This window comes from Coffea eugenioides, chromosome 2, assembly GCF_003713205.1.
Source record: "Coffea eugenioides isolate CCC68of chromosome 2, Ceug_1.0, whole genome shotgun sequence".
NCBI classification, from domain to species: Eukaryota; Viridiplantae; Streptophyta; class Magnoliopsida; order Gentianales; family Rubiaceae; genus Coffea; species Coffea eugenioides.
Window position 1 is genome coordinate 68,409,890 of NC_040036.1, and position 25,581 is coordinate 68,435,470.

Here is a 25,581-nt window from a genome sequence, read left to right on the forward strand (position 1 = left end):
TATTATTGATATCAATGTGACAGTGGCCTTCACTGGCGAAGTTTCCAGCCTCTGCAATTCGAGTATTTCTACGAATGTAAGAGTGATTCTTTTCCCCGTTAACTTGCTATTTCTATTAAGTGGTTATGCGGCTGAGCCAGATCCCTTTGCTTTTATTCGCCTGGATCCCTTTGCTTTTTTATTCGCCTGGTTTTGCTTTATTTGACGGCTGCATCAATTTGATATCGGACGCAGAGGAGTTGGCATGGATGGAACGCGACTTGTAGATCCTAAGAATGTATTCCTGCAAGAGTGTGCGTCAGTGGTAAGGACTCCTTCCCGGGACTCAAATAACTATGATTTGGTACTTACCATTTGTAGTTGTTATAGCAGTTGTGCTCTATCACGAGAAAGCAACAAAAGTGAGGATGCATTGCTAGTACATGAACGTTCTACTTTCTTTTTTGGGATAATTTCAGATACCTTCCTTGAGGTTTTTGACAATTGCACTTAAATATCCTCTAAAATTAAAAGTTACACTCACCTCCCCTTTGTGATGGATGTGACAACATGTCAGCACGAGAAGCCTTCTAATGACCAACTTGCCCTCAAAATATTGTGGCTAATATTATTGCAAAAACAAAGGAAAAAATTTGCCTACAACAATAACACTTCTTTTATTTGCTTCTTGGCGCGAGCATCTACAGCAAATTGTAATTACCAAGACATTAGTAGCAGCATGAGCATGAGTTTTTGAATGGGGTGTTGCAATGTAATGTTGTATGGCAATGCACTCCAGGATGTAGATCCTTTGTGTATCAGAAACGGTCATGGACTTGGCAGTGTATGGTCTCTTAGGCTAGGCAATCCTCACCATCTTAAAGGATAGTTTGAGATGGTGTTTTTGTGTTCTATGGATTTCCTTGCATATGTATTAGTGTTGTGGCCCACATAGTAGTCTTCAAACTATCTTCTTTTGTTGCTTGGACTGCTTAGTATGGACATGTAATTAACTGGAACATATTTACTTGTCCTTGTGCTGTTTAAGGCTTGTAGTGGACTTATTTTTCCAGTTATATGTTTAATGGGCACATGCAACTGTACAAAATGGACGTGCAATCTTGGGAACTCAAAGCTGAAATTCATAAACTAGCATGCAAAAGGTGGTGTTGCTACAATGTGTCCACCAAGCATTTGCCTTCTGGTTTCATCACTACATAACTACTGAGGCTATGCATGTTGGTGGTACATTATTGCATGACTATGGACTAATCAAATGAATTTTACAGTTTGTATGAATATTTATACAGCTAGTAAACTCAAATTTTCCATTATCAGCTTTTCGATTGATGAAATTTAATTGCTTCCAATTGATATCTGCTAACTTTTCTTGCTTCGAACGGTCAAAAGTGCAGAATTGCATATCTACTCTTTGCTATACTGAGAGGATCACTACTACTTTCATCTCCTTTTCCCCTTTTTAATTAATTTTTATAAACAAAGTGGTAAATATTTTGTTCAGAATATAAAGAGGGTAAAGTTGGCAAAATTTTGTATGTCAATACCTTTTCCCACTTTTTTAACTTTTTTTTCGGATAGGGGTTGCAACATTTATCAAATGTGTCCATCCAGGAGAGATGAGTGTAATTTTTAATTTTAGAGGGTATTTAAGTGTAATTGTCAGAAACCTCGAGGGAGGTATCTGAAATTATCCCTTCCTTTTTTGACCAGCTCCAAATAATTATGTCAGTTTCGTAAAGTTAAAATCTTATAATTAACATGAATAGTTGCATGGGATTGGAGCTTTTAGCCAGCAGATTCAAGATGTACATGTTTAAAGAAATATGGAAATTGCAAGGGGATTCCACACGTCTTTCATTGTTATTACAAAATGTCACATTATTTCAATTCAGATTGGCTGGTTAAACTTACCACATGGAATTTAGATCGAAGGAAATAGGCCTAGAGAAGTCAAACTCAATATCAAACATATTTGACTCCGGCAGTGTCCTTGGATTGGATTATCCATCTTTCAATAGAATCGCTAAAAACCCATACCTCGGATTTTTCTCAACATGTTATAGGAGGAGGATGTATATATGATAAGATGGTTCTGCTAATAAACGAATCATGGTCACGAACAATGCATGGAGTTTCTTAATGCGAGACCAATAAATATGAAATCACGGCCTCAAACAATGCAACAAGGTTCTTGATAGCTACATTTGGATCTTTAGATCAATCTAGATCTGAAATACAAGTCATTAGGATGGAGTCTCTGATTAGCTTGGCTGGCTGTTCCGGTTCATCGTTTGGTTGAGCCTTGCAGCTGCAGCCAAAGAAGCTGCAACACCACCTGGACGAGTGGTCAGGTTTGGATCATTCCTCAACTCTGCACCTATCACCCCCTCAGCATCTCGGCGAGTCACCGGCTTGTCTGCTGGCAATTTCGTGCATGCCTCCTACCCAAAAGTAAATGCCATGACATAAATATTCCATTCTAAAATACGAAAAAAAATGACGGAGAGTGTTCATGGGATTATTAGCTCATTTAAAGTAAATTACTCCCTCCGTCCCATTTTGATAGTCTTGTTTTCCTTTTTCGTCTGTCTCAATTTGTAGTCCACTTTCCAATTGAAGAATGTAGTTATTTTTTAATTTCTCTAAAATATTTTTATTCAATATAGGTTGTTATTAGTACAAACTACCTTATTTAATATAAATTATTATTGAATATAACCCACCACATTTAATGTAAAATGAGGATTGATTCTTTCTCGATAATCAATTCAAATTTTCATAAACCATCTATTCAAATTTTCATGAATAATTAATATAAGGTTGTACTCTATTTAATGTAAGGGTATTTTAGAAAAATAGCAATCTAAATTTATTTTTCCAACAAATTTAACTATTTTTTTCTTAAATTACGCGAAAAAAGAACTAGTACTATCAAAATCGGGGACAGAGGGAGTATGTTTTTAGACTTTGCAAAACTACACCACATAACACACCTAAATATGAGATTGAAGTTTCCTGATGCATTCACCGCCATTATGAATATCAAACATCGATCAAAGTATAAGCATGCAGATGACAAAAAGATGCAAGTAATATTGTACCGATAAAACATCTGCCAGCTTTGTTTTGTCCTCATCCCTTGTAACTCGAGCATTACGGGTTGCTGCAGATTGAGCTGCAGCAGCAACGCCACCAGGGACAATGTTGGTACGGCCTGTTGCTCTAACTTCCGCTGCTTGTATTGCAGCTGCATCACTATAATCCACAGGCTTATTTCCTGCTGTGAGAACTGCGGCCTCAAGTGCTTCACCAATGGTGATGCTGCTCCTCAGTTCGTGTGGAAGAGCTATTTGGCCATCTTGCTGGCCAACCTAGCACAATATATGTTCCCAACTCAAACAAGTAAGTATTGGATTCCTTTTTCATCTTCTCTTTACTTTATAATGAATGAAAGAACGTCACGTGGACTTAGGCCTTAATAGTTGCAATTGCAATTTAGTAGAGGCCAATTAGCGGTCCAAAACGAGTTGTAATCGATGTGGCTCAATTTGGATTGTCCTAATTTGTTTTTGGAAACAAAAAAAAAAAAAAAAAAACTTTGATATTTGAACCTAATCTAATTGGAACACATTATGGCAATCTAATTTGGACCACTAATTGTTACCTACGATTACACCTACAACTGGATTAACCGAATTAATGTGTAAAAACAATTAAATCAACAGGTGGATCAAGGTTAATTTCTTAGAATAGTATCTATTGATTTAAACATTTCAATGGTTTGAGGATGAAAATCTAAGAACTTCTCTAGCTACCACCTCTTGGTAACTTGGGGTGCACGGTATAATTTGGAAAGCATTTTTCATATATTTCTGTTCTTGAGGTCATTTGAGCACATCCTATAACTTATGCCTTGTTAAGAACTTGAAATCCTATGATCTATGTGAATAGTTGGGTGGGTGCATACGATCTATATGATCTATGATCTATGTGAATAGGTGGAGGAAAGATTCAGAAAGGTACTCCCTCCGTTCCTATTTAAATGACCCTAACCCAATTTTTCCTTTTATCTGTTCTTTTATTATATCAAGAAAGCATTTATGAAGTTAATTTTTTTTTGGTACAAATTTATTTTTATTTATACTCCCAACTTTCTTTGAGTTGGGATTATGAGAAATTAAATGCAGTGTTTGTAGCGTTAAACATTAGAAAATGGGAGAGAGTAGATTACAGGCATTAATTATGGAGATATATGGGTGAGTAGAAAGATAAATTAAAGGGTAGTTTTGGATAAACATTTACTCCTCCAAATCAACAGCTAGTATGTACCAATGTATATAACTTTGTTGCTATATGTTTTCATGCATAGAATGTATATCTCACTAATTAGAATAAGTATCGTAATTACCCCAAAAAAAAACAAAGAAAAATCATGCGTGCTCACAATAGCAATACAATATTTCAAAAAAAAAAAAGAGTAAAGTTAAAATAATGAGCTACGCAAAATAAAGAGAACCTGGGCCAGATGGGAGGGAGGTTGGATTGGGTGGTAGGGGGAGAGAGTGTAAGTGAGAGATCTCGGATTCGAGTCCTCCTTCTTACACTAAAAAAAAATAATAAAAAAAAAAAAAAAGAGAACCTGTGCCAGATGAGCTAGGACAGCTTCCTTTGATGCAACATCACCACCACATTTCACTTGTTCTTCTTCAGATTGAGGCCTAATTAGCTGTTCTCGACTCATTTTCCACTGCTGGAGATATGAATTTTGAGCTAAAACACGAAATTTAAATCAGTAAATATTAGTAACATTCATGAAATTCCAGTGAAGATAATAGTGGCAGTAGTAGTTTGCAATGAAATTGACACAAATATAGTGATGAAGAGTGGTCGAGAATATGATTGATTTTAGTGCAACAAGTGTCCAAACACAGCCAGATTCTTGCGCTGAATTAAACACGTGGTGGGCTAAATCACACTGCTTTTCTTGGGGGAGCAAAATTGGAGGTGAGATAGAAGTGGCTGTTGAACCAGTAAATGTGACTTGGTCTTCAGGTTGTGCAAAAAAATTTTTTTTTTTTCTAGCATACTTCTATCTATCTATTTTCTAGTTATCAAAGCTGTTAGCACAAAGCAGAAGAAAGAAAGCGAGAATTTTTTTTTTTTTTTTTGGTAAAAGCATGCCAAAACAGTTATTCCTCTAGAGCCTTACACAACTATCATTAGTTACCCTCTTTTTATGCACTTCATTTTACCGCAACGGATCTTCTGTCTGTACCATTCTTTGTCTCACTTTTTATTATATTGCTATTTATCCTACATAAATATCATGTTTTAGTTCTTTTTTGTTTCCTTAAGATCCAATAACTATTAATTGAGTAAAAAATAAGTACAGCAGCTTCAAAAAAGTAAGATAAAATTAAAAAATACAGCAGAAAATTCATTAAAAAATCTCATTTTTTATGCATTTTGATTTTTTGAGTATGTTAAATTTTGTGTATAACTTAATTAATAGTTATTGGATCTTAAGGAAATAAAAAAGAACTAAAACATGATATTTATATAGGAGAAATAGTAATATAATAAAAAGTGGGACAGAGAATGGCACAGGGTATGGGACAGATTATCGGTTGCGTTCATCTTACCATATCACATTTTTGTGCTTCTAAAAGCGTTTTGATAGAGTAATTCATAGGGTTTTGAGTTACTCATAGTTAGACATAATTATCTTTGAGTTTTAAGTTGGCCTTAAAAAAGGGGTAAATATTACCTTTAACAATCTTAGACAAGTTAAATAACTCTAATATGTGTTACTTTACAAAGTCAAAATGTTTTTACTCAAAGTTGAGAATAAAAGAATTGACCGCAAAAACAAGGATCAGAACAGCTAGGGACAGGCCATAAGTATGAACTCTAAAATTCAGAAAATGGCAAAAGATCACAGATTTCAGTGCTCATTTCATTATGGAAAATGAACTGAACTAGCGAAAGTATCAGAAATCATTGCATAAAGTTCTTTCCCCTCCTTTGGTACGTGGGAATGGTATGGAAATAAAAGACCTTTTCAACTTGTCCATTGCATTTCAGCGTTTAGTATGGTTTAATTAAGTGGGAAATCCTTTTGTTCCTGGATTGCTCATTCCAACATTTTTTCTTTTTTCCGAAATTCCATTTCTTAAACCAACCTAGGGAATGCCCTTTCTACCTTTATCCTACAATGCCTAAATAGTAGGATGTCAAATTTATCCTTATACATTTTTACACTACATCATGATATCTTAGACTATTTGTAAGCTCAATTAACATTTAAATGTAATTTTTCATAATAATTAATTTTCCTTGTATTTAAAATAATTTTTTCTTTTATACTAGAAAAAAACTTTTTAAGATACTTTATTCTTTGACTTTTGAACAATTGTGCAAGAATTTTTTTGAATCTTAACAAAATTGAAAATAGATTAAATATGCATTATAATTGTTTGACTTCATGTAATTGATACTTTATGTTGCTAATCATATTGCTAGTAATTGCAAAATTTTAACTCAAAAATCTATAAATTAGAATGAATCGGGTATTATAATTGAAGAATTTTGATACCAATTCTCATTTATTTTTGAAGTAAAAAATCAAAATTTCACGTAAATAGACAAATACTATAGAACAAATAAACAAAAAAGTAATAAGACATATTACATCCTATAAACTAATCCAAGGCAACTAAGTTAAATTTATACTTAGTATATTCCACACTGACATCTAATTAATATTAATTATACAAAATATTGGAAACAGAGTAAATATTCCATTCTGACTTGTCTACCAAATCCCAAAATAATTAAAAAAAAATTGCCATTCTGGGTGAAAATATACCAAACAAGGGGTTAACTGTATTTCCAAAACATGATGGCATAGATGTATAGATTTTCCCCAACTTTAAGGGCAACTGACTGTTGGAAGATATGGGGAACAACAATTTAAAGGAAAACTGACTTGAGCAAAGATGAAAGTGAATTAAACTAGCCATCCTCGGTTAATTACTCTGTAATGGGCCTTATTCTTAGGAATGGCAATACGGCGGGGATGGGATAGGAGGCCCTTCCCTTGCCCCTCGCCGCCACGTTGCCCAAATATTCGCCCCACCTCGCGTCTGCAATGCGGGAAATGTATTGGTGTAACTGATCAATAATTTATGTTAGTAAAAATATATAATTATTGGTATAACTAATGATATTATATATATATATATATATATATATATGGAGGGGGTATACTCTCTCGTCCCCTATCCCGTTTTTTAACAAGGGAGAAAATAACCTATCGCCCCACCTATCCCCCCGCCTCATCAACCCTTGCCCGTGAATTATCATCCATACTTACTCCTTAGATTCTCTAATCAATCTTCCATGAGGTGGTCGCCCCGAATTGCCATCTCTACTTACTCTTTAGACCCTTCAACGCACCCAAAAAAAAAAAAGAATTAAACTACTCCTATATTTGTGCATAAAGAATTAGTGCGTTTAATTTCATTACTTGTTAGGAGGAACCAGGAAATTTCCTATGAAAGGGTGAACTTTAATGCAACCAAAACTTAAGTATATAACCTGAAGCATTTTTTTAATTTCTTGCGGGGGAAATATTTAAATTTACAAAGAAGCTTTTTCAAACTTTTGGTTTTTCAATAAAGAAAATTTTTAATTTTCCAAATCTTGAGGAGCTTTTGTTCCATCCATGCTATTAGGGATATTAGCTTATAGTTTTTGGTTATTATCACTTTACCCCCTTAACGTTTGCTGTTACTACCAATTTTCCCCTTAACGTTATCTTTTAGTCACTTTACCCCCAAGACTAATGGTCAAACTTAACAGAGTTTGTTAATTAAAGTGAAAAGATATTTTTAATCTTTAAAATTATTATCACTTTACCCCCATAAAATATAGTCTCATTATCAATTTACCCCCTACAGTTATTTTTTAGACAATTTATCCTACCATTAAACCAACTTACCAAGTTAAAAAACTTTATAAGAAAATACCCTCCTCTTTGCATAATAAAAATAATAAAAAATTTAAAGTGACTCTTCTCCTTTTTAGTATCAAGAAAAAAAGTCAAAGTATTAATTTCTTTCTTCTTGCAATTTATTAATATTGAAAAAAAATAGAAAGATGGAGAGGGAGAGGGAGGGGGAGAGGGGAGAGAGAGAGAGCTCAATTCTTTTTTTAAAAATTACAAATAAAAAAGAATTAAATACTTTTATTATTTTAAAATTATTTCACTTTTTTGTTTACCACCAAATTCGAGAAATTTCTAAGTTTGTGATGAATTTTAAAAAAATTCTACAAAAGGGGTGATTGTGGCGAGGAATTCTGTCGGAGGGGTCTTCGCATTCGTGAAATGCGAGCTCAGGAGAGTTCGCATTTCACGAATGCGAGCTCTCAACAGAGCTCGCATTCCTGAAATGCGAGCTCAACAGAGCTCGCATTACAGAGATGCAAATTTTTTTTCTTTTTTTTTTATCTACATTTTTGTTGCATTTTATATACTATATAACTAGATATGGTTTTGGGTTTTTCTTTTATATTGCACACCGACAAACAAGAAGAAGGATTAAGGAAGCATCTTTGATTCTGAAATTGAAAGGACAATGAAGCAAGTTTGGTCGTATCCCATTCCCATGGGGTGCCGTCAATGTTCATTTGCATCCGCATATACAGTAATAGTATCTATATGTCCCACAAGTGGCATGCATGCAGTAGTGTTTGATATTCATCTCTCCTTAATAAAACGAACACTTGTCACTCATGCACTCTCCTGCGCGACTTATAATATCTTCCCGACTCCATTTTGTATCCCTGTTAGTGTTGAGTTAGGTTCCATTTCCTGGCATTCCATTTGGCCTGCAGTCCGGGGGACATCTTCACTAACAACAGCAAGTAGGAATTGAATATACTTTTAATGCTTCTGGATTCCTAGCGGTTGAACTCTAATCGTCCATGGACAGTGGGAGCTGGGTAGTGGGAGCTCACTGAGCTCGCATTCTGAAAATGCGAGCTCAGTGAGCTCGCATTTTCAGAATGCGAGCTCACTGAGCTCGCATTCTCAAAATGCGAAAACCCCCATTTACAGAAACCCCCCAGGAAACGCCCTCGTTGTAGAATTCTTTTTTTTTTCCATCACAAACTAAGAATTCACCCCACCAAATTCCAATCCTAATCTCGAAAACTTAAAGTAATACGATAATATTAGACTTTTCTTTATTTTCTTTTTTTGCAAAATCTAATTTTTTGTCTCCTTCTTTCCTATCTCTTTTTCTTTTCCTAGTATTAATAAATGTGAAAAAAAGAAATTTGAGAAAACCCTTTTATTTTTATGTTTTTCGATCTCTTAAAGTAAAAAAAAAAAGAATAACCATTCCAACTTTTTTATTTTTAATTATATATAAAAAAGGGTAAATATATTTAAAATTTTTTGACCATACTAGTTAGATTAACGATAAGGTAAAATGCCTAGAAAATAATGTTAGGAACTAAAGTGATTGTATCACTATAATCTAAATGAATAAAGTGATAATAACAATGTAGTAATGCTATAAAATAAAAGGGTATTTTTGTTCAAAGTTTTTTAACATGTTGAGTTGAATTACTTATAGAGGTAAAGTGACTAAAAGATAACGTTAGGGGATAAACTGATAGTATTGATATAGTTTAATGGAGTAAAGTGATAATAATCCTATAGTTTTTGCAACTTTGTTAAATATAGGGAAATTTTGTGTAAGCAAAGATAATCTTTTAAATAAATCAAATGCAACATACATAATCTTTTAAATAAATCAAATGCAACATACATAATCTTTTAATAAAATGACACACATTATAGACATCAGTGATTAAGATACAATATATACTTTTGCAACTAATAAAAATAATATTTTTTTAGAAATTGACAATTAAACACTAATATCTAAAAGTCGGAACTCAAAATTTTTCACTATTAGAAGAAAATATCGAGATTAACAATTTTTACGACTGCCACTTGTTTGCCTATAAATTTAACAATGTTAAGTACAACTATCTTTAAATTTGCTACTTCATATATGCAACGTAAGTTTCAAAATCTTCAATTTTGGACTAAGGGATTAAAGTGCCAAAAAAAGGAGAAAAAGTGGTAGAATAATAATAGTTAGCATTGAGCTTTTGTTTATTTAAAGGATTTTTTAACGGACACCTAATGGGCACTTGTTAATATGGATAAGAAACAACTTGCTTAATTAATGTAGTAATTATTTCATATTTTAGAAAGCTATTTTTAAGGGATTCACATGCTAAATGACATACCTAACCTTTCTCTAAAATAAACATCACAAAATCTTCCGTTGGCACTTAGGAACATGATTTGGAGTTATGAAAATTTTAACTCATATTTAAAATCTTCAATGATTTGAGAAAATAGATTAAAGACAAATAAATGCAAAATTCAAGAAAGAAATTATCTTTCAGTTGAAAATGTTTTTGTATTTCAACATCGTTTCACATTAAAAGCATTAATTTGGTTTAGATTAGTGTTGTCAAAAGTCACGAGAAATATCTTAAATTCATTTATCAAATAAAAGAGAAAGGAAACCTATAAACCAACCACATATAATTTGTTTAATTAAGAGAATTAGAGTATCACATATGATATGCTTGTTTTTGTCGATTTTTTTGAATTTATTTTTTTGTATCTTTCACAAGTCTTACAAAATTTATTATTCTATGTCTTCTTCCAAAATAAATTATATTTTCCTTTCAACTTGTCATTGTATGGGGATAAAAATTCCAAGTTCATAATGGTCTCTTACTTTATTTTTAAGCCATAGTAGTATTATTTTGGTTTGGTCTAGAATTTAAGCTAGAATCTACTATCTCTTTGTAGTTAAAAAGAAATAAAATTATAAAATAAGACATTTTAGGAACCTTGATAGTATTATGCATCGTTTAGACAAAAAAAAAAAAAGAGAAAGAAATAGCAACAAAGTTGGCCACACTTTTGTTCTTAGTTTTATGAAAATGAATTATTAGATTTCTAAACTTATGTTAAAAAAAATGACAACTAAACAAAAAAGAAAAAAATGATAAAGTTGAAGTGCAAATAGTCAAACTTTCATCCAGTGTTTGTTCGTTTATTTGAAATGGTCTTTTTTGTCATTTGCAAAATTCTTTACTTTACTAAAAGTTTTCCAAAACTAAAGATATCACCTCTTAAATGCTAAAATTTATCAATTATGGTAACTTTATCCATATTAATGAGTGCCCATTAGACACCCGTACCATTTATTTAATCTTTAACATTGTAAAATTCCTTCATCCCAAGTAGTTTGACAACTTATTGCAGATTTGAAAAACTATTCAAATTTGAAAATTGAATCTCCTACAATATATGCAAATTTATTTCTTGCCATATAAAATGATGCGGCATGAATTAATTTCCTACCATACAATGAGGCCGAATTAATTTCTTGCCATACAACATGAGGCATGATAGGGAGGATGCATAAAATAGGCACAATAAAATGCCTATAAATAGGCCTTCTACCTCAAACAATAGAAACATAGTTTAAGCTTGTCAAATATTCACATAGTCAATTCATCGTATCAGGCAATGGCCAAGAAATTAACTAATGGTTGCCAGAAGGTTCCTATAGTAAAAATTGAAATGAAAACCAACCTACAAGCAACCTTTTCAAAACGTCGCAATGGTCTTTTCAAATAAGCTAGTGAATTTTGTAATCTTACTGGTGCACAACTTATTTTGGTTGTATTTTCTCCTGGACAAAAGGCTCACTCTTTTGGCATCCATGTTTTGAATTCATCATTGACAAGTATCTTGGCAAAAACCCCTTACTAAGCATTAATAGTAGCATCAGTCGCCCTACCATGAAGGCTAATCACTATATTGAAAATGTTGTTGAGCTAAGTCAAAAGCTCACGAATTTTGAAAAACTCTTTGAAGCTGAAAAAATACGTGAAAAAAATCCTTGCTCGAATGAGAAAGGAAGGCCAGCACAAGTACTGTTGGTAGGCTCCAATTGGAGAGCTGAATCTGTGGCAACTTCAAAAGTTGGAGAAGGCACTCTTAGGTGGCAAAAAGATAATTGAGAATGATTTGCATAACCGCAAAAGTCAAGCAGCAAATTTATCTTGATACCTATTTGAGGAAGGAGCTTTTGGAAGAAATGCTAGTCATTCCATTGCTATGGGTGTCACATATGGTATTAGGGTATTTGGCATTAGTGCGTCATCTTCTTTTGGTGCTATGATTGTTGATTCTCCTATAAGAATTGATCTAAATATCAAGGCACCCGAAATTGATGGTCCCAACACGCACCATGGAAACTAATTTAGCTGTTTCATCAAATATGTTTGGACATAGAAGATGTTGGTGTCAACTGTCAAGTTATTCTCAATTTTACTATTTTCTTTTATTTTGTTGTCATAGCTCTAAGTTTACGTCATCTAAAATCGTTGTGAGAAAGGTGCCCTAATTGTGTTTGAAGGCAAAAGTTTGATTTAGAGTTTTTTCTTTTTAGTTCCTAGCTTGCATGTCCCAGTGAGTTATTTATGAAGTTGTATCTTGCTCATGAAATATTAACCATCAAGAAAGTCCATTATTTTGTTTGTTGAAGTTATCTTTCCTTTATTCTTTTGAATACATGGGTATTTGATGGTACCCTGAATTTATAAATTTTTCCATCCATAGATCGAGGAAAAATAGAAAGCAAACATATTAGTTTTGGATCTCCTTTTCCTTTGTCTACTCTTTCTCCATAGTTCTTCTCTTTGAAATACAAAAGACTAATATAAATAGGCACTTCAACTGATTTTTAGATTCATTACATATTTGATATCCAAAAATACTTGAAAAGTTTATGACTAATGTTGTCTTCCCATTCTGAATATATGATGTCAAAAAAGATCATATTAAATATATTGGGAAAAATCATCGTTTTCGTCCTTAAACTTTTTCACTAAAATCAATTTTGTCCTTAATTGTTTTTTTACCAATATAGTCCTTCAAGTTTTATTTACTATCCAATCAAATCCTTTCATGGCGGCACTACTCTTTTTGATTTTTTCAATGAAAAAATCATGGGCAATATAGGAGCGACAAGTGAACTCCTCTATAAAAATGAGGGAAAATAAATATATTAAACTAAGTTGGGGAGGAAAACTAAACTTTCAATTAAATTGGAGTAAAAAATAGAAATTAGTAAACTTTTCCCAAACCCAGACATTTTGGTTACAGTTCAAAAACCAACTATTCCAATTCTTCTGAAAGGTGGAATCTAAAGCGGCCTTTTAGGGACGATTATGGTTACAGTTTTGAACCTCCGGTTTAGTTATATTTAAACACTTGTTATAAAATTGATTCTAAAAAAATATAACAATGAATGTTAAAAAATTATTGTATTATCATGTGTAAGGAAAACGAAAAAATGATGCAAATTTTATGAAAAAAAATGTCATTGTTGATTAGATTAGATTGGTCTTGAATTTAGATTAGTTATAGGATATAGACTTACTAATGGAATGAGACCATGGGTTGTTGGATTAAGATTGGAGCTACTAGTATTAGATATTGACTATTGACATTAAATTCTAAACTAGCAAATAGGTTTAGATAGCAAATATATTCTTAGATTATTAAACAGATTGTAAACTACCAATTCCGATTCTGGCTCAAAATTTTGGTGAACCTGAACTAAACCTTTAGTCGCATTATGGTTCTGGTTTCAATTTCCAAAATTTAGCTTCGGTTTCGATTCAACAAGCCACAAGGCCGAATTTGATCCAGTTTGGATTCAAATCTGAACTGTGGTCACCCCTATTTCTTCATATTATTCTCCCCTCTCAGCTAGTAGACTCGCAGGAATTTTCTCACCCTTTCACATCCAAGCATGCAGAAACTACATACACGTGTTAGTCTCTGTCGCCAGCAAAATTCACAATAGACAACGGTTCCTCTTATTATGTAAACATATAACATACACATAATTACAAATTCATTTTCATTATCAATTTTACATTTTGTCATTTTCACAAGCAGTTGGAGGGCATTAATTGACCTAGTTTTTCTTTTGAGAATTGTTGTATAATCCAATCTAGGCTAAATGTTTTAATCCAATTAAAAGTTTAGTCTTTTACCCACAATAGCATATTTAAAAGAGGACTTAAAAGAGGACTTGATTCCAAAACTATTTTCTTGTCTTTGAGTTTAAAACAAGATGTGAGGCAAGAAAGGTACAGGAATCATTTCCAAGTGCTATATTGAGCTTGGTTTTAATAGTGTAGTTATAGCAATGGTCAGCTCAGGTCAGTGTTGATGTGCTCTCCATCCTATTATTTGCATTTTTTTCGATTAAAGGATTTTTTAAAGAATCTCAGTAAATTTAAAAGGCCAGTGATTGATTTGAGGTTGTGTAATAGAGAATAAAGATGACAAATTTCTTTTAGAATTGCAATCTAAGTCCTTTTAAGGCTTTCTAATCTTTTTCTACACTTAATTTCTCTCAACATTTTCACTTTTTTTTCAACCAAATTCCAATCTTACTCAATCTAAAAACAGAAAGGCCTTCCTTCCATCTTTTCTTGGTAGCCTCTACTTGAGTAGGGCCACTATAGGTGTCAATACTTCTTCTACTATAGCTTCTTCTTATTAGAGTAGTAGCTATGTGCTTTGATGGAGCATGCTTGTAAAGGAAGGATTGATTTGCATGATTTGGCAATTTTTTATTTGCAAATTTTTTATTTTCATCCTACTTTAATGAAAATTAGTTTTATTTTGGGTAAAATACAAAAAACCTCCTTATGGTTTGGGGTTTGGTTACGATAACTTTTCATCATTTGAAAACTCCCACACAAGCCCCCTGTACATTGGAGTTTTTTGAATTTTTATCTGAAAACCTATGCTAGTCAATTTTCACTCAAAATACCAAAAGTACTCTCAATCACCATACATCGTTAAGCTTAATTACTGCTATGGACTACTACTTTTCTTCTTTAACGAGAATTCATCAGACCAAAACTGCTATGTTCAACTTGCTTTTCTTCTCTCTTTCATACACGGCACACAACATCTATACTAAAATTCAAACAAAATAAGACAAAAATAATAAAAGCAAAATGGAAAACCCAACCCCAAAAATTTGTCAAATCTCTCTCTCACACCACCGGTGAACTCCTGGGATTTGGCCAGTGTTGTTAGAAAATTGGCTTAATTTCTTTTAGGTAAGTTTCTTGTTTTGTGTGAAAATAACTAGTTTCCTAATTGATTTTAGTTATTTAAAATAGTAGTCAAGGAATTTTCTATTTTGTTTAGGATTAGAAGTTATTTCATATTCTATACAAGTTTAGGAATTGTTTTGGTTTCCTGTTGTTATTTGGACTTTTGACCAGATAATATTCTCTATAAATAGATGGGTTGGCATACTACAAAAGGACACATAAGGAGTATAAAAGGACAACATGTAGCCTTATATATAAGGGTAAGAGAGGGTTCTTGGGAGATGAGAGATGGTATACAAGAGTTGGACTTGGGTTCAAGTTATATTCTTGTATAGGATTTTCCTCTCATAGTAAAGAACGGATTTCTCTCCATGGACGTAGGTTCAATGGTGGAGACGAATCACGTTAAATTTTGTGTGTCATTTATCTTTTATACTTGTGACTTGTTTGTCATTAAATTGTTGTGCATTTAATATTTCAATAGTTGTGTGTTCCGCGCTTGGATCCTAACAAGTGATATCAGAGATTGGTTGCGAAACTGGACTGCTCACAAGCACTTGGATCCCAACAAACTGAATGGTTAGATCAAGAGTTTGGTTGTTCAAGGTTGGATCCTGATTAACTATTGAGATCAAATAGGTTGGTGGTTGTTACCAATTGAATAATTTAACGGGTGGTATCCTTATTTCAAGAGTTTGGTAAGAAGTATTGAAAGTGAAAGATGGAAAGTCGAAAAGCATGGAGATACTTGATGGTGAATCTAGATAGGTAATTCAATGGTCAAGGAAAAGGTGGAGTCTAATGTTGATTTTTGGACATGAATCGTTGGAGACTTTCTCACATCTCCGATGGTTGATACTTCATCCCCGTGACTTTTAGATGTTGGTTATGTTTTTTGAGTGGTGTGGCATGTGTCCCAAAGAAACAAAGAGATATAATGTCCATGTGCCAGAAGATTTTGACAGTTACGAGTTTTTCATCTTAGGTAGAATTTTGGAAATCATAAATTGCGAGACAGTCCTGAGAATGGGAAGAAGTGTGGTGATTTTATCACTTGATTGCTTCAATGATTAGGGTTAGAGCTCACAAAAGGGGATTCCGGATTGCAAGTGGTAGTGAGAATAAATTCTGCAAAGGGAGATGTTAAATTGAGGCATCTTTTGACAAGTCAACTAGAAGTTGGATTCGGGGTAACTACACACACACGTTCATTTGCCGATTAAATCAATTTGGTGTTAGGACTGTATTGATTCGGGTGTGTAGTTTGGTACCATATTATTTGGTAGTTGAAGGCAAATAATTGCTAAAAAAAATTTCATCAAGGTGGAAATTTGTTAGAAAATTGGCTTAATTTCTTTTAGGTAGGTTTCTTGTTTTGTGTGAAAGTAACTAATTTCCTAATTGATTTTAATTACTTGAAATAGTAGTCAATGAATTTTCTATTTTGTTTAGAATTAGAAGTTATTTCATATTTTGTACAAGTCTAGGAATTAGAATTGGTTTCCTATTGTTATTTGGATTTTTTGCCAGATAATATTCTCTATAAATAGATGGATTGGCATACTACAAAGGGACACACAAGGAGTACAAAAGGGCAACATGTACCTTATAAATGGGTGTGAGAAAGGGTTCTTGGAAAATGAGAGATGGTATACAAGAGTTGAACTTGGGTTTAAGTTGTATTCTTGTATAGGATTTTTCTCTCATAATCAAGAACGGATTTCTCTCCGTGGACGTAGGTTCAATGGTGGAACCAAACCATGTTAAATATTGTGTGTCGTTTATCTTTCATGCTTGTAGTTTGTTTGCCATTAAATTGTTGTGTACTTGATATCTTAATAGTTGTGTGTTCCGCGCTTGGATCCTTACAAGTGTTGAACAGGCCGGAGTTCCTTCCTTTTGCTCATACAAATTTGAAGAGTCCAAACTTCTCTTTCACAAGATTTTATAAAGATATTTCATCGAATAGATTTTGGGCCTAACAAAAATTGAATCTTTTGTAAGAAGTTCAAAAGTAATCAGGCCAAAATTTTGCTAAAAACTAAACTAATTCAAATCCAATAACAAAACATTGAAATTTCAAGAGATATTTAGGGGGTAAAAATTTAAATCAAAATAATTAAGAATTGCCATTTTCACAATATTAGTAGATAAATAGGGAAGGGAGGTTTGCTTTCTGATGAAGACTCACGGTGGGGATGGTGGTTCATTCCCATGAAAAGGTAGCGGCAATAGTAGCTCCTCCCCCTTCCCCATCGGCTCTTGTTTCTTTTGCTTATTTTTTCCTTTTGCTTTTTTTTTCTTTTTTCTATTTTTTCTTTCCTTTACTTTTGATGGGGTTTGAGGTCCTCAAAACTAAGGTTTGGCAAGTTATTTCTTTAGAAGAGTTCATAAAGCTTTCATAGTGGAAGATAATGGTGGCCACTGGTCATTCTTGTTTGGTGAAGGATAGAACCTTTTGTGAATGATTCTTTAAGAATTGATAGACGAAGGATGATGAAATTACTGTGGGCTTTCTAAAAAAATAATGAAGGCTATTTCTTCAAGATAATGGTGAAGGTTGAAAATAAAATGATGATGATAAAGCAGGACTGTGGGTTTTCTGATACAATAGTGAAGGCTATTTTTTCAAATAATGGTAACGGTTGAAGATAAAATGATGACGATGAAGCACCTTTCACAATCATACTTTTGGTATTTCTCTTAGTTATTGGTTACAACAGGTTTTCAGGTAAAAATCCAAAAAAATCCAAAGTACAAGATGGTTATGTGAGGGTTTTCTAATAATAAAAGGTATCATGATCAAACCCCAAACCACAAATGAGGGGTTTTTTTTTTTGTATTTTACCCTTTTATTTTCCTTAACTTTTAGAAATGTTAATTAGATTTCGTTGATATGGAATATGACCGGATGAGACAAATATGTGTAAAATTTGGTGATTGCATCGTAGAAATACTACATTAGGTAACTAACAGTAAATTGTGCGAAATGTCACTAAACTATTGTAATGTGCCGCTTTTGATTAATCAAATATTTTCTTAGTCAAAAATGTTACTGAACTAGTAAATCTGTAATGTTTAGGTCATATCATGTATTTATGCCATTAGGAGAAATGGAAAGTCACTTTTTCAAGGGTAATTTCATCTGTATAGCTTTTTCCTTAAAGCACTCTAACATAAATTGTCATTCAATGTGCCCAGACAACTCCAGGTTCAATTAGAAAGCCCAAATCCTAATCCTTTAATCGATTTGTGCTCAAATATGGAGTTTTAGAGGCAATATTAGCATCTATAATTTGCTGGGAATGTGTTGAAGTTTCATGAGAGCAAGATGTAAGGAATCAACTCCAACCTACACTTGTGGCACCAAAACCAATTTGAAATTTTCATGGACTGATAGAAACCGAACAAGAATATATGTTGAATGTGCTCATGGCGAGATAAGTGTGCGAAAATCTAGAAAATTCATCAAATTAACTAGAAGATGAAAATGATTAGGGCCCTATTTGACAAATGAAATTTTTACCAAATTTTTTAACAACTTTAACTACAATAATGTCAAAAAACTCTTCAAAATTTTCAAAATATACACCTTACAATACCAAAAAATACACAAAAAATTTCCTTCTTTCTATTCTTCTTCTTCTTTCCCCCACCTCAATCCACCATCATCTCCGTCGCCAGCCAGCGGTGACTGGCAACTCTACCGATGCCAACTGCTTGCCACCATTTTTTTCTTTTCTCTCTCTCTTCCCTCTCCTTCTCTCTCTTATCCTTCCTTCTTCCTCCTTTCTCCTATTTTCCTCTTCTCTCCCCTCTTCCCTTCTGCCTACTTTGCCTCCCTTTTCCCTTCTCCCCCCACCCTCCTCTCTCCTATGCGCAATGGGGAGGGCAAGGGAGGAGAGAAAGGGAGATGGAAAGAGGAGAAGGGGGTAGAGGAGAAAGGAGATGAGGGAGAGAAGCTGGCGGGGAAGAGGGGAGGAAAGAGAGAGAGGAGAAAGGAGAAAGGAGAAGGAGGGAGAGAGAGAAAAAAAAATGAACTAAACTACTATCACTGGCGAGGTACTGGCGGTAGCGGCCGACACAGGCCAGGGAAGGAGAAGAAGAACAGTAGGGTGGGGGAAAAGAATAGGAAAAGAAAAAAAGAAAAAAAAAAGAAAGGAAAAAGAATAGAGAAAAAAGAAAAAAATTTTGTTAAAAAAGAAAATTTTTACATACCTCAAAAAAAAAAATTTCCAAATTCTACAATTTGTAGTAAAATTTTAGACAAATGTTCAAAAAAAACTCATTTGCCAAATGGGGTCTAGGTTAACATGTAAATTTTTGGACATTTATCAGGAGAAAAGAACTCCTTTTTTCGTAGGGTGATGGTTGTGGTTATTGGAATTGGTGTGCTGATGAAATCTATGAGTGTTCCAAACAAGTCATACCTGGTCTTTTAAGAAAAGCAAATAGGCTGGAAACTAAGAATAAAGTTTGTAGGAGCAAGTTCTCAAGTGGCAAAATAAAGTTGAGAAAATGGAGGTTCATGTAAAAAATCTGAAGAAGAAGTTTGGAAAAAAGAATAGGAAAAAAATGCTCACTATTCTTTTTGTTGCAACTTGGACAACTCTCAGTGTATCAATGTAGGTTTGGGGCCCTAAAAAGGAACACAACTTTGGAAGACTGCAAATTGATGGCTACTAGAATGTGGTTGTATTTTCTAAATCCTATACCAATGCTGCCAAATAGTTTAGTAGATAGTTAGTTTTGTTGAGATGGTGCTGTTGTTGTTTACACCTCATTTTGATTGGTGTTGTTTTCATCTTGGATGTAATATATGAGATAGTAGTTTATGGACAAAAGAGTGAAGCATTAGTTTCAGACTTTCAGCAAATTACATATGTTCAATTCAATAGAAAACTAGCTCACAAATACATCTGCACAAATGCCAAATACAACAAAAGATAAGTAGATTTAGCAAAATGAGATTGAACATGCAAACTTCTAAACTAAAGAGTACAACTTTCATGAAATTGTCACTGTCATTAGCATGAATTTCCTAATGAAAACTGCCAACAAAGTTATACTTGTTTTATATGTCAATAGTCCAAAATTGTCCTTGCCATAGAATACATCCAAACAAAAGACTTGGTAAAGTACTACCAATAAAACAAAAGTCAAAGCCAATCATATATATATATATATATATATATATATATATATATTCATAAGTCCTTTAATCTGATCTTCCACCTCTGTTGCTCCTTGATATTCCAACCCATCTACCAATTTTGAAAGGAGGTTCTTTGTCCAAGTACTCATAGTTGGTATTGATTCTTATTTTGTCTATATTAAACTGCTTTTTCTTTGAATGGAGAGACTAGCTATGGCTTTTTGCAGTTAACTGGTTAGCATTATTGGCAGGCTTAACTCTTCTCACTTATACACGTCAGATAATAGCTACATTAGCTATTTATCATAGTAAACTAAAGACAAAATTGAAAATAAATTGAACACCTATAGGTGTCTTAGTCTTCCTAATCTCCTGCTTTTCTTAGTATTAGAGCTGTAAACGAGCCGAATCAAACCGAGTATCTCATGTTTGAGCTCTGTTCGTTAAGCAATTCGAACAACGTTCGTGTTCATTTGTTAATTTTCGAACTCCAAACCTGTGTTTGTGTTCGGCTCGTTAAGCAAAGTTCATGTTCGAGTTCGAATTCGTGTTCGACTTGTTTAACATAAACGAGCTCTTCGCGAACATGTTCGAAAAGCTCGAATCCAAATTATTTTAAGCCTTAAATATGACATACAAATCATTAATCATCCTTAAAAACAATTAAAGCACTAAATGAGTAAATTCTATTATTCATTAATTATATAACTAACATTAACATAAAGGCAACAAATAAAAAAAGCAATTTGCCCTCCAATTATAATAGTCCATCCATAAATTTAATCCTAAAATTTGTCAAATAATAATTATATCCATGTTCGCGAACCTTCGTCAAAACTTGTGAACATGCTCGTGTTCGCTCGATTATTAATCGAACAAAAAAATTCGTTCGAACTGGGTTCGTTTAAGATTTCAAATGAACCTTTCATGAACACGAACGAGTCAAAACGAACCGAGCTACCAAACAGCTTGGTTCGTTTAACAACTCTACTTAGTATTGGTGGCATCAATATTATGAATTGGTTGTTTCTAAAATTCTAATGGCCCTGTTGCATGTACATTAGTTTTAGCATGTGAAAAGGTGTCATTACATGAAGCAAATCGCTCTTCAGCTCCATTTTGCTAAGAATTAGTACCAGTTGTATGTGTATGATGATCTCCTTGAGCTTCTTGATGAATAGAAAGTTGAGCTGGTGCCAAACTTGACACATTTATGCTACATTTGGAAGACTTTCTAGCCTATGAAGACTTTATACCATGTTTAGGATCTGGAGCAGGTTGACTGCAAGTCTTACCTATATTTTCTTGTACACTTTTGCAGGTAGCAACATTGTGACTTGCCTAGCCATATTTTCTATGGTGCATGATCACACGCTTTCTTAATTTTTGCATATTGTCTCTTCCAATATGAACACCATTTCTATTTTCAAAACTATCTTTCCTTCTTGATTTTTTTTGGCCTACCAGATTGGACACATGCAAGTGCAAGATTCAATATGGGACTGTCATTTTGGGACCATATAGACTTGCCAGTAATTGAATATAGAATATTCTCATATTTTTGGAAGAATAGATCTATACTATAAGATTGATCTGCATAGTTACTTGCGTCCCTATCAATTTCAAGAATGGCAGAAATTGCATGGCAGTAGGGGAGCCCATACTACAAGAAATTTGGCCTTTTGTGATAACATTCTCAATGACAACAGAGAAATTAGTCACAATTAAGAAGATTCCATGACGATTTTTGATGTCGTCATAGTTGACTGTGGGTACACTTGTCAACAGTGACAACACCAGATAAGTCGTCACAATATGAATGAGGCACAACTAGCCAGTGTGGCGGGAGATCACTATTGTGACGACTGGAAAATAGGTTGTCACTGAAATAGGTCCTATGGTGACAACTTAAAATGTCATCACAACATGGTTGCTTGCTCAGAATTAATGACAACAACTAGTTGTTACTGTTCAAAGTGTTTGTTTCTAACTCACTTTCACTGATTCTACTATATCACCCTAATTTTTTCAATATGACCCATATGTTGTAAATAAATTTTATTAATTCTACTATGACATCCTAACTTTTAAAATTGAACCCCGTATGTGGTAACTAATCTCATTAACTCTACCAGACACCTTATTTTTTGCAATTTAGGTTCGCATTGTGACGACTTGGGAAAATGTTATCACTGAAATAGGCCCTACAGTGACAACTTACAATGTTGTCACAATAGGGTTGGTGGTTCAAAATTAGTGACAACAATTAGTCGTCACTATCTAAAGTGCTTGTTCCTAACCCACTTTCATTAATTCTATTATGCCACCCTAATTTTTTCAATATGACCCATATGTTGTAAATAAATTTTATTAATCATGTTATGACACCCTAACTTTTACATTTTAGCCCCATATGTCATCTTAATTTTTCAATATGGCCCATATGTTGTAAATAAATTTTATTAATTATATTATGACACCCTAACTTTTACATTTTAGCCCCATATGACACCCTAACTTTTTCAATATGGCTCATATGTTGTAAATAAATTTTATTAATTATATTATGATACCCTAATTTTTACATTTTAGCCTAAATAAATTTTATTAATTATGTTATGACACCCTAACTTTTACATTTTAGCCCCATATGCAACCCTAATTTTTTTTAATAAGGTTCATATCTTGTAAATAAATTTTATTAATTATGTTATGACATCCTAACTTTTACATTTTAGCCCTGTAAATGTGTCTGTGTAGGAAGAGTTAATATGAAATACAAATGTATTGTTGATGTCCTTTTCTTCTAATGATCAATTGCAGCTCTTTAAGACAAAGCTCAGTGACATGAAGGTTGTCACTAACATGCAAGTTCATTAAGTAATGACTATTCTTGTCACTGAATACTAGGACTGGTAGTGACGAGCCCAAGTCGTCATTGTAGACTTTAAATTTGTGACAACTTTTGCTACATTTATGACAAAAAAATATGTGAAACAGTGACAAGAAAAGTCGTCACAGAATGATAACAATTAGTGACGACTTTGTCCTCGTCATTGAATAACAAGATTTTGTGGCGACTTTCAAAGGGTTGTCACATGGATCTATTTGTGACATAGAATCAGTGACAACCATATGACAATGGAAAAAGTCGTCACTGTACTCGTATAATGACGACTTTTTGGTTTTTAGTGACGACATTTTGTTGTCACCAAAGGCCAAATTTCTTGTAGCGCCACTAATTTATCACAACTTACATGTACATGTTTTGTCTTCTAGGTACACAACAAATTGTTCCCCTCTTGATTCCCTAACTTGATATCCCCCTTTAGCATTTGACATTAGCTTTTATTTCCTAGAAAGCTTTTCCTTTGGTTCAATCAAAGCAATTATTGTTGGCCTCACAGGACCACTACATTTTCTCATCCAATCAACCCTTTTTGATATTCTCTCCATTATGAATTATCTAATCCACTCAACCATCCCAATCACTAGAAATTCTTTAGCATTCAATATATGAAAATCAAATATCTTTAATAAATTATTAACTAACATGCCAGTCTTCACATAAAGTGGGAAAAAGGCTTTATACCAATAATGAAATGGTGTAGCTCTTTTGACTCATGCATGAGCTTGTTGGTCATATGTCCTCAACTCTTCCAATATTGTCTCATAGAACTCCACTATTGACGTTGGTGCAATGCTCCGAAATCTCTCTTTAAGCACTTCACTAGGGAATTTTTATTGAAAGTTTTTATCATGTGTTGTACACAATATCTATGCCCAACTTCTAGCAATAGCTCAAGCAATACATTGTCAAGACCCTACAAGTGTGGTTCAATATTAATTGCCTGGAAAAATATGATTTGAAAATACATACAATATCAGCAGAGTACAAGAATACTAACCTTTTGTTGGTATAAAACAAAAATGTACTCACTACTGTTTGAGGTATTTCTAGATCATCAATCAATAAAGTCAAAACCAATGCCATTGCTCTCAAACCTCCTATCAACAACTGCCCAGACTAATGGCCATCAACCATTATTTAGATTTGCTTCAATAGCAGTCAACAATTGACCAGGATATGTCCCCTTAGTGCAATAGCCATCTAGAGCAAGAAGGGGCCAACATTCCTCCTTAAATTCCCTTTTTAATGGTCCCAGACAACAATAGAATCTCATAAACTTGGGTTTACTTTGGGAATTAGGTCGTGGGAAATACTTAATGTCTATGGTGGTGTTGAGATGTGTTTTTTGTAGTTCTACTGCATGCCTCCAAATATCAGCATACTGTTCAGCAGGTAACCCTTTGATAGCAGCCCTAGCCATAGCAAGTGTTTTGTAACCTTTATTTCTTATAATCTCACAATTATATTTCTCATTAATACTTTGCAGCAGTTGGCTAACAGGCATATTCATATTTGATCTAACTGACTCTTCATGCTTTTCGACAATGTAATTGGATGTCATATTTTTATTTCTTCAAGCATGGTTGCAGTGTGTGTGGACATCATAAATTCACTTCACAACAAATTCTTGAGGACCCAGAGCAGGAACTTGGGAAGCATAAATATACCCACTTGCATGGATATGCATAGTTAGCTCTCATTCTTGTTTTGTCATTGAATTACATGTATAGAGGTTTTTCGGTCATAATTCAATAATTTTTGAGAGCATCTAAATTGTTTTTTTGTACCAAATTTTTACCCAACATAAAAATGGGGATTAATTCCATCCTTGGCAACATTGAAGCTAGTGTATCTCAATTGATCATCTTCATTTTCTAAATCTGGATTACTATTTAGCTCCACTTCAACCTGATCATCTAAGAGTGGGTTGTGCTCCATTCCATTTTGTGTTGCTGCACCTTCATTTGATGCACCTTGAGTTGTTGCACATCCATTTGATGTATCTTTAACTAAATCAGAAGTGGTCTCTAAAGTATGAGATTTCCTACTATCTATTCTTCTTCTATTACTAGAGCTACATTATCCCTCCTCTTCTGACTTAGTGGAGTTGGGTCATTATCAACTTGGCACTGCGTTTGTGGCTTAGACTCATGTTCATGTATGTAGTCATATCTACACTAGTCATTGTACTCTTTGAAATCCCTTCTATCATCATAGGCTGAATTATTAACAAGTTGGTCACCTCCCTCAATGACTTGAT

At 33.5% G+C, this 25,581-nt stretch overlaps 1 protein-coding gene across 1 annotated transcript; it reads right to left on the reverse strand.

Moving 5' to 3' along the window:
- Positions 1–2,261: 2,261 nt before the first annotated feature.
- On the reverse strand, positions 2,262–4,741 carry LOC113760091 (late embryogenesis abundant protein 47). The gene is made up of 3 exons (XM_027302665.1): positions 4,640–4,741; positions 3,102–3,371; positions 2,262–2,441 (listed from the first exon to the last, which is right to left on the reverse strand). Exons 1-3 carry the CDS (start codon positions 4,739–4,741, stop codon positions 2,262–2,264), a joined length of 552 nt encoding a protein of 183 aa, XP_027158466.1.
- Between the last annotated feature and the right edge of the window lie 20,840 nt (positions 4,742–25,581).

Bases quoted from the DNA above. Each gene is read 5' to 3' on its own strand.
- LOC113760091 (XM_027302665.1), bottom strand. From the start codon at position 4,741: ATGAGTCGAGAACAGCTAATTAGGCCTCAATCTGAAGAAGAACAAGTG. The intron at 3,372-4,639 runs GTTCTCTTTTTT...ATATTGTGCTAG, and splicing joins TCCTAGCTCATCTGGCACAG to GTTGGCCAGCAAGATGGCCA. The intron at 2,442-3,101 runs GTACAATATTAC...ACTTTTGGGTAG, and splicing joins AGCTGGCAGATGTTTTATCG to GAGGCATGCACGAAATTGCC.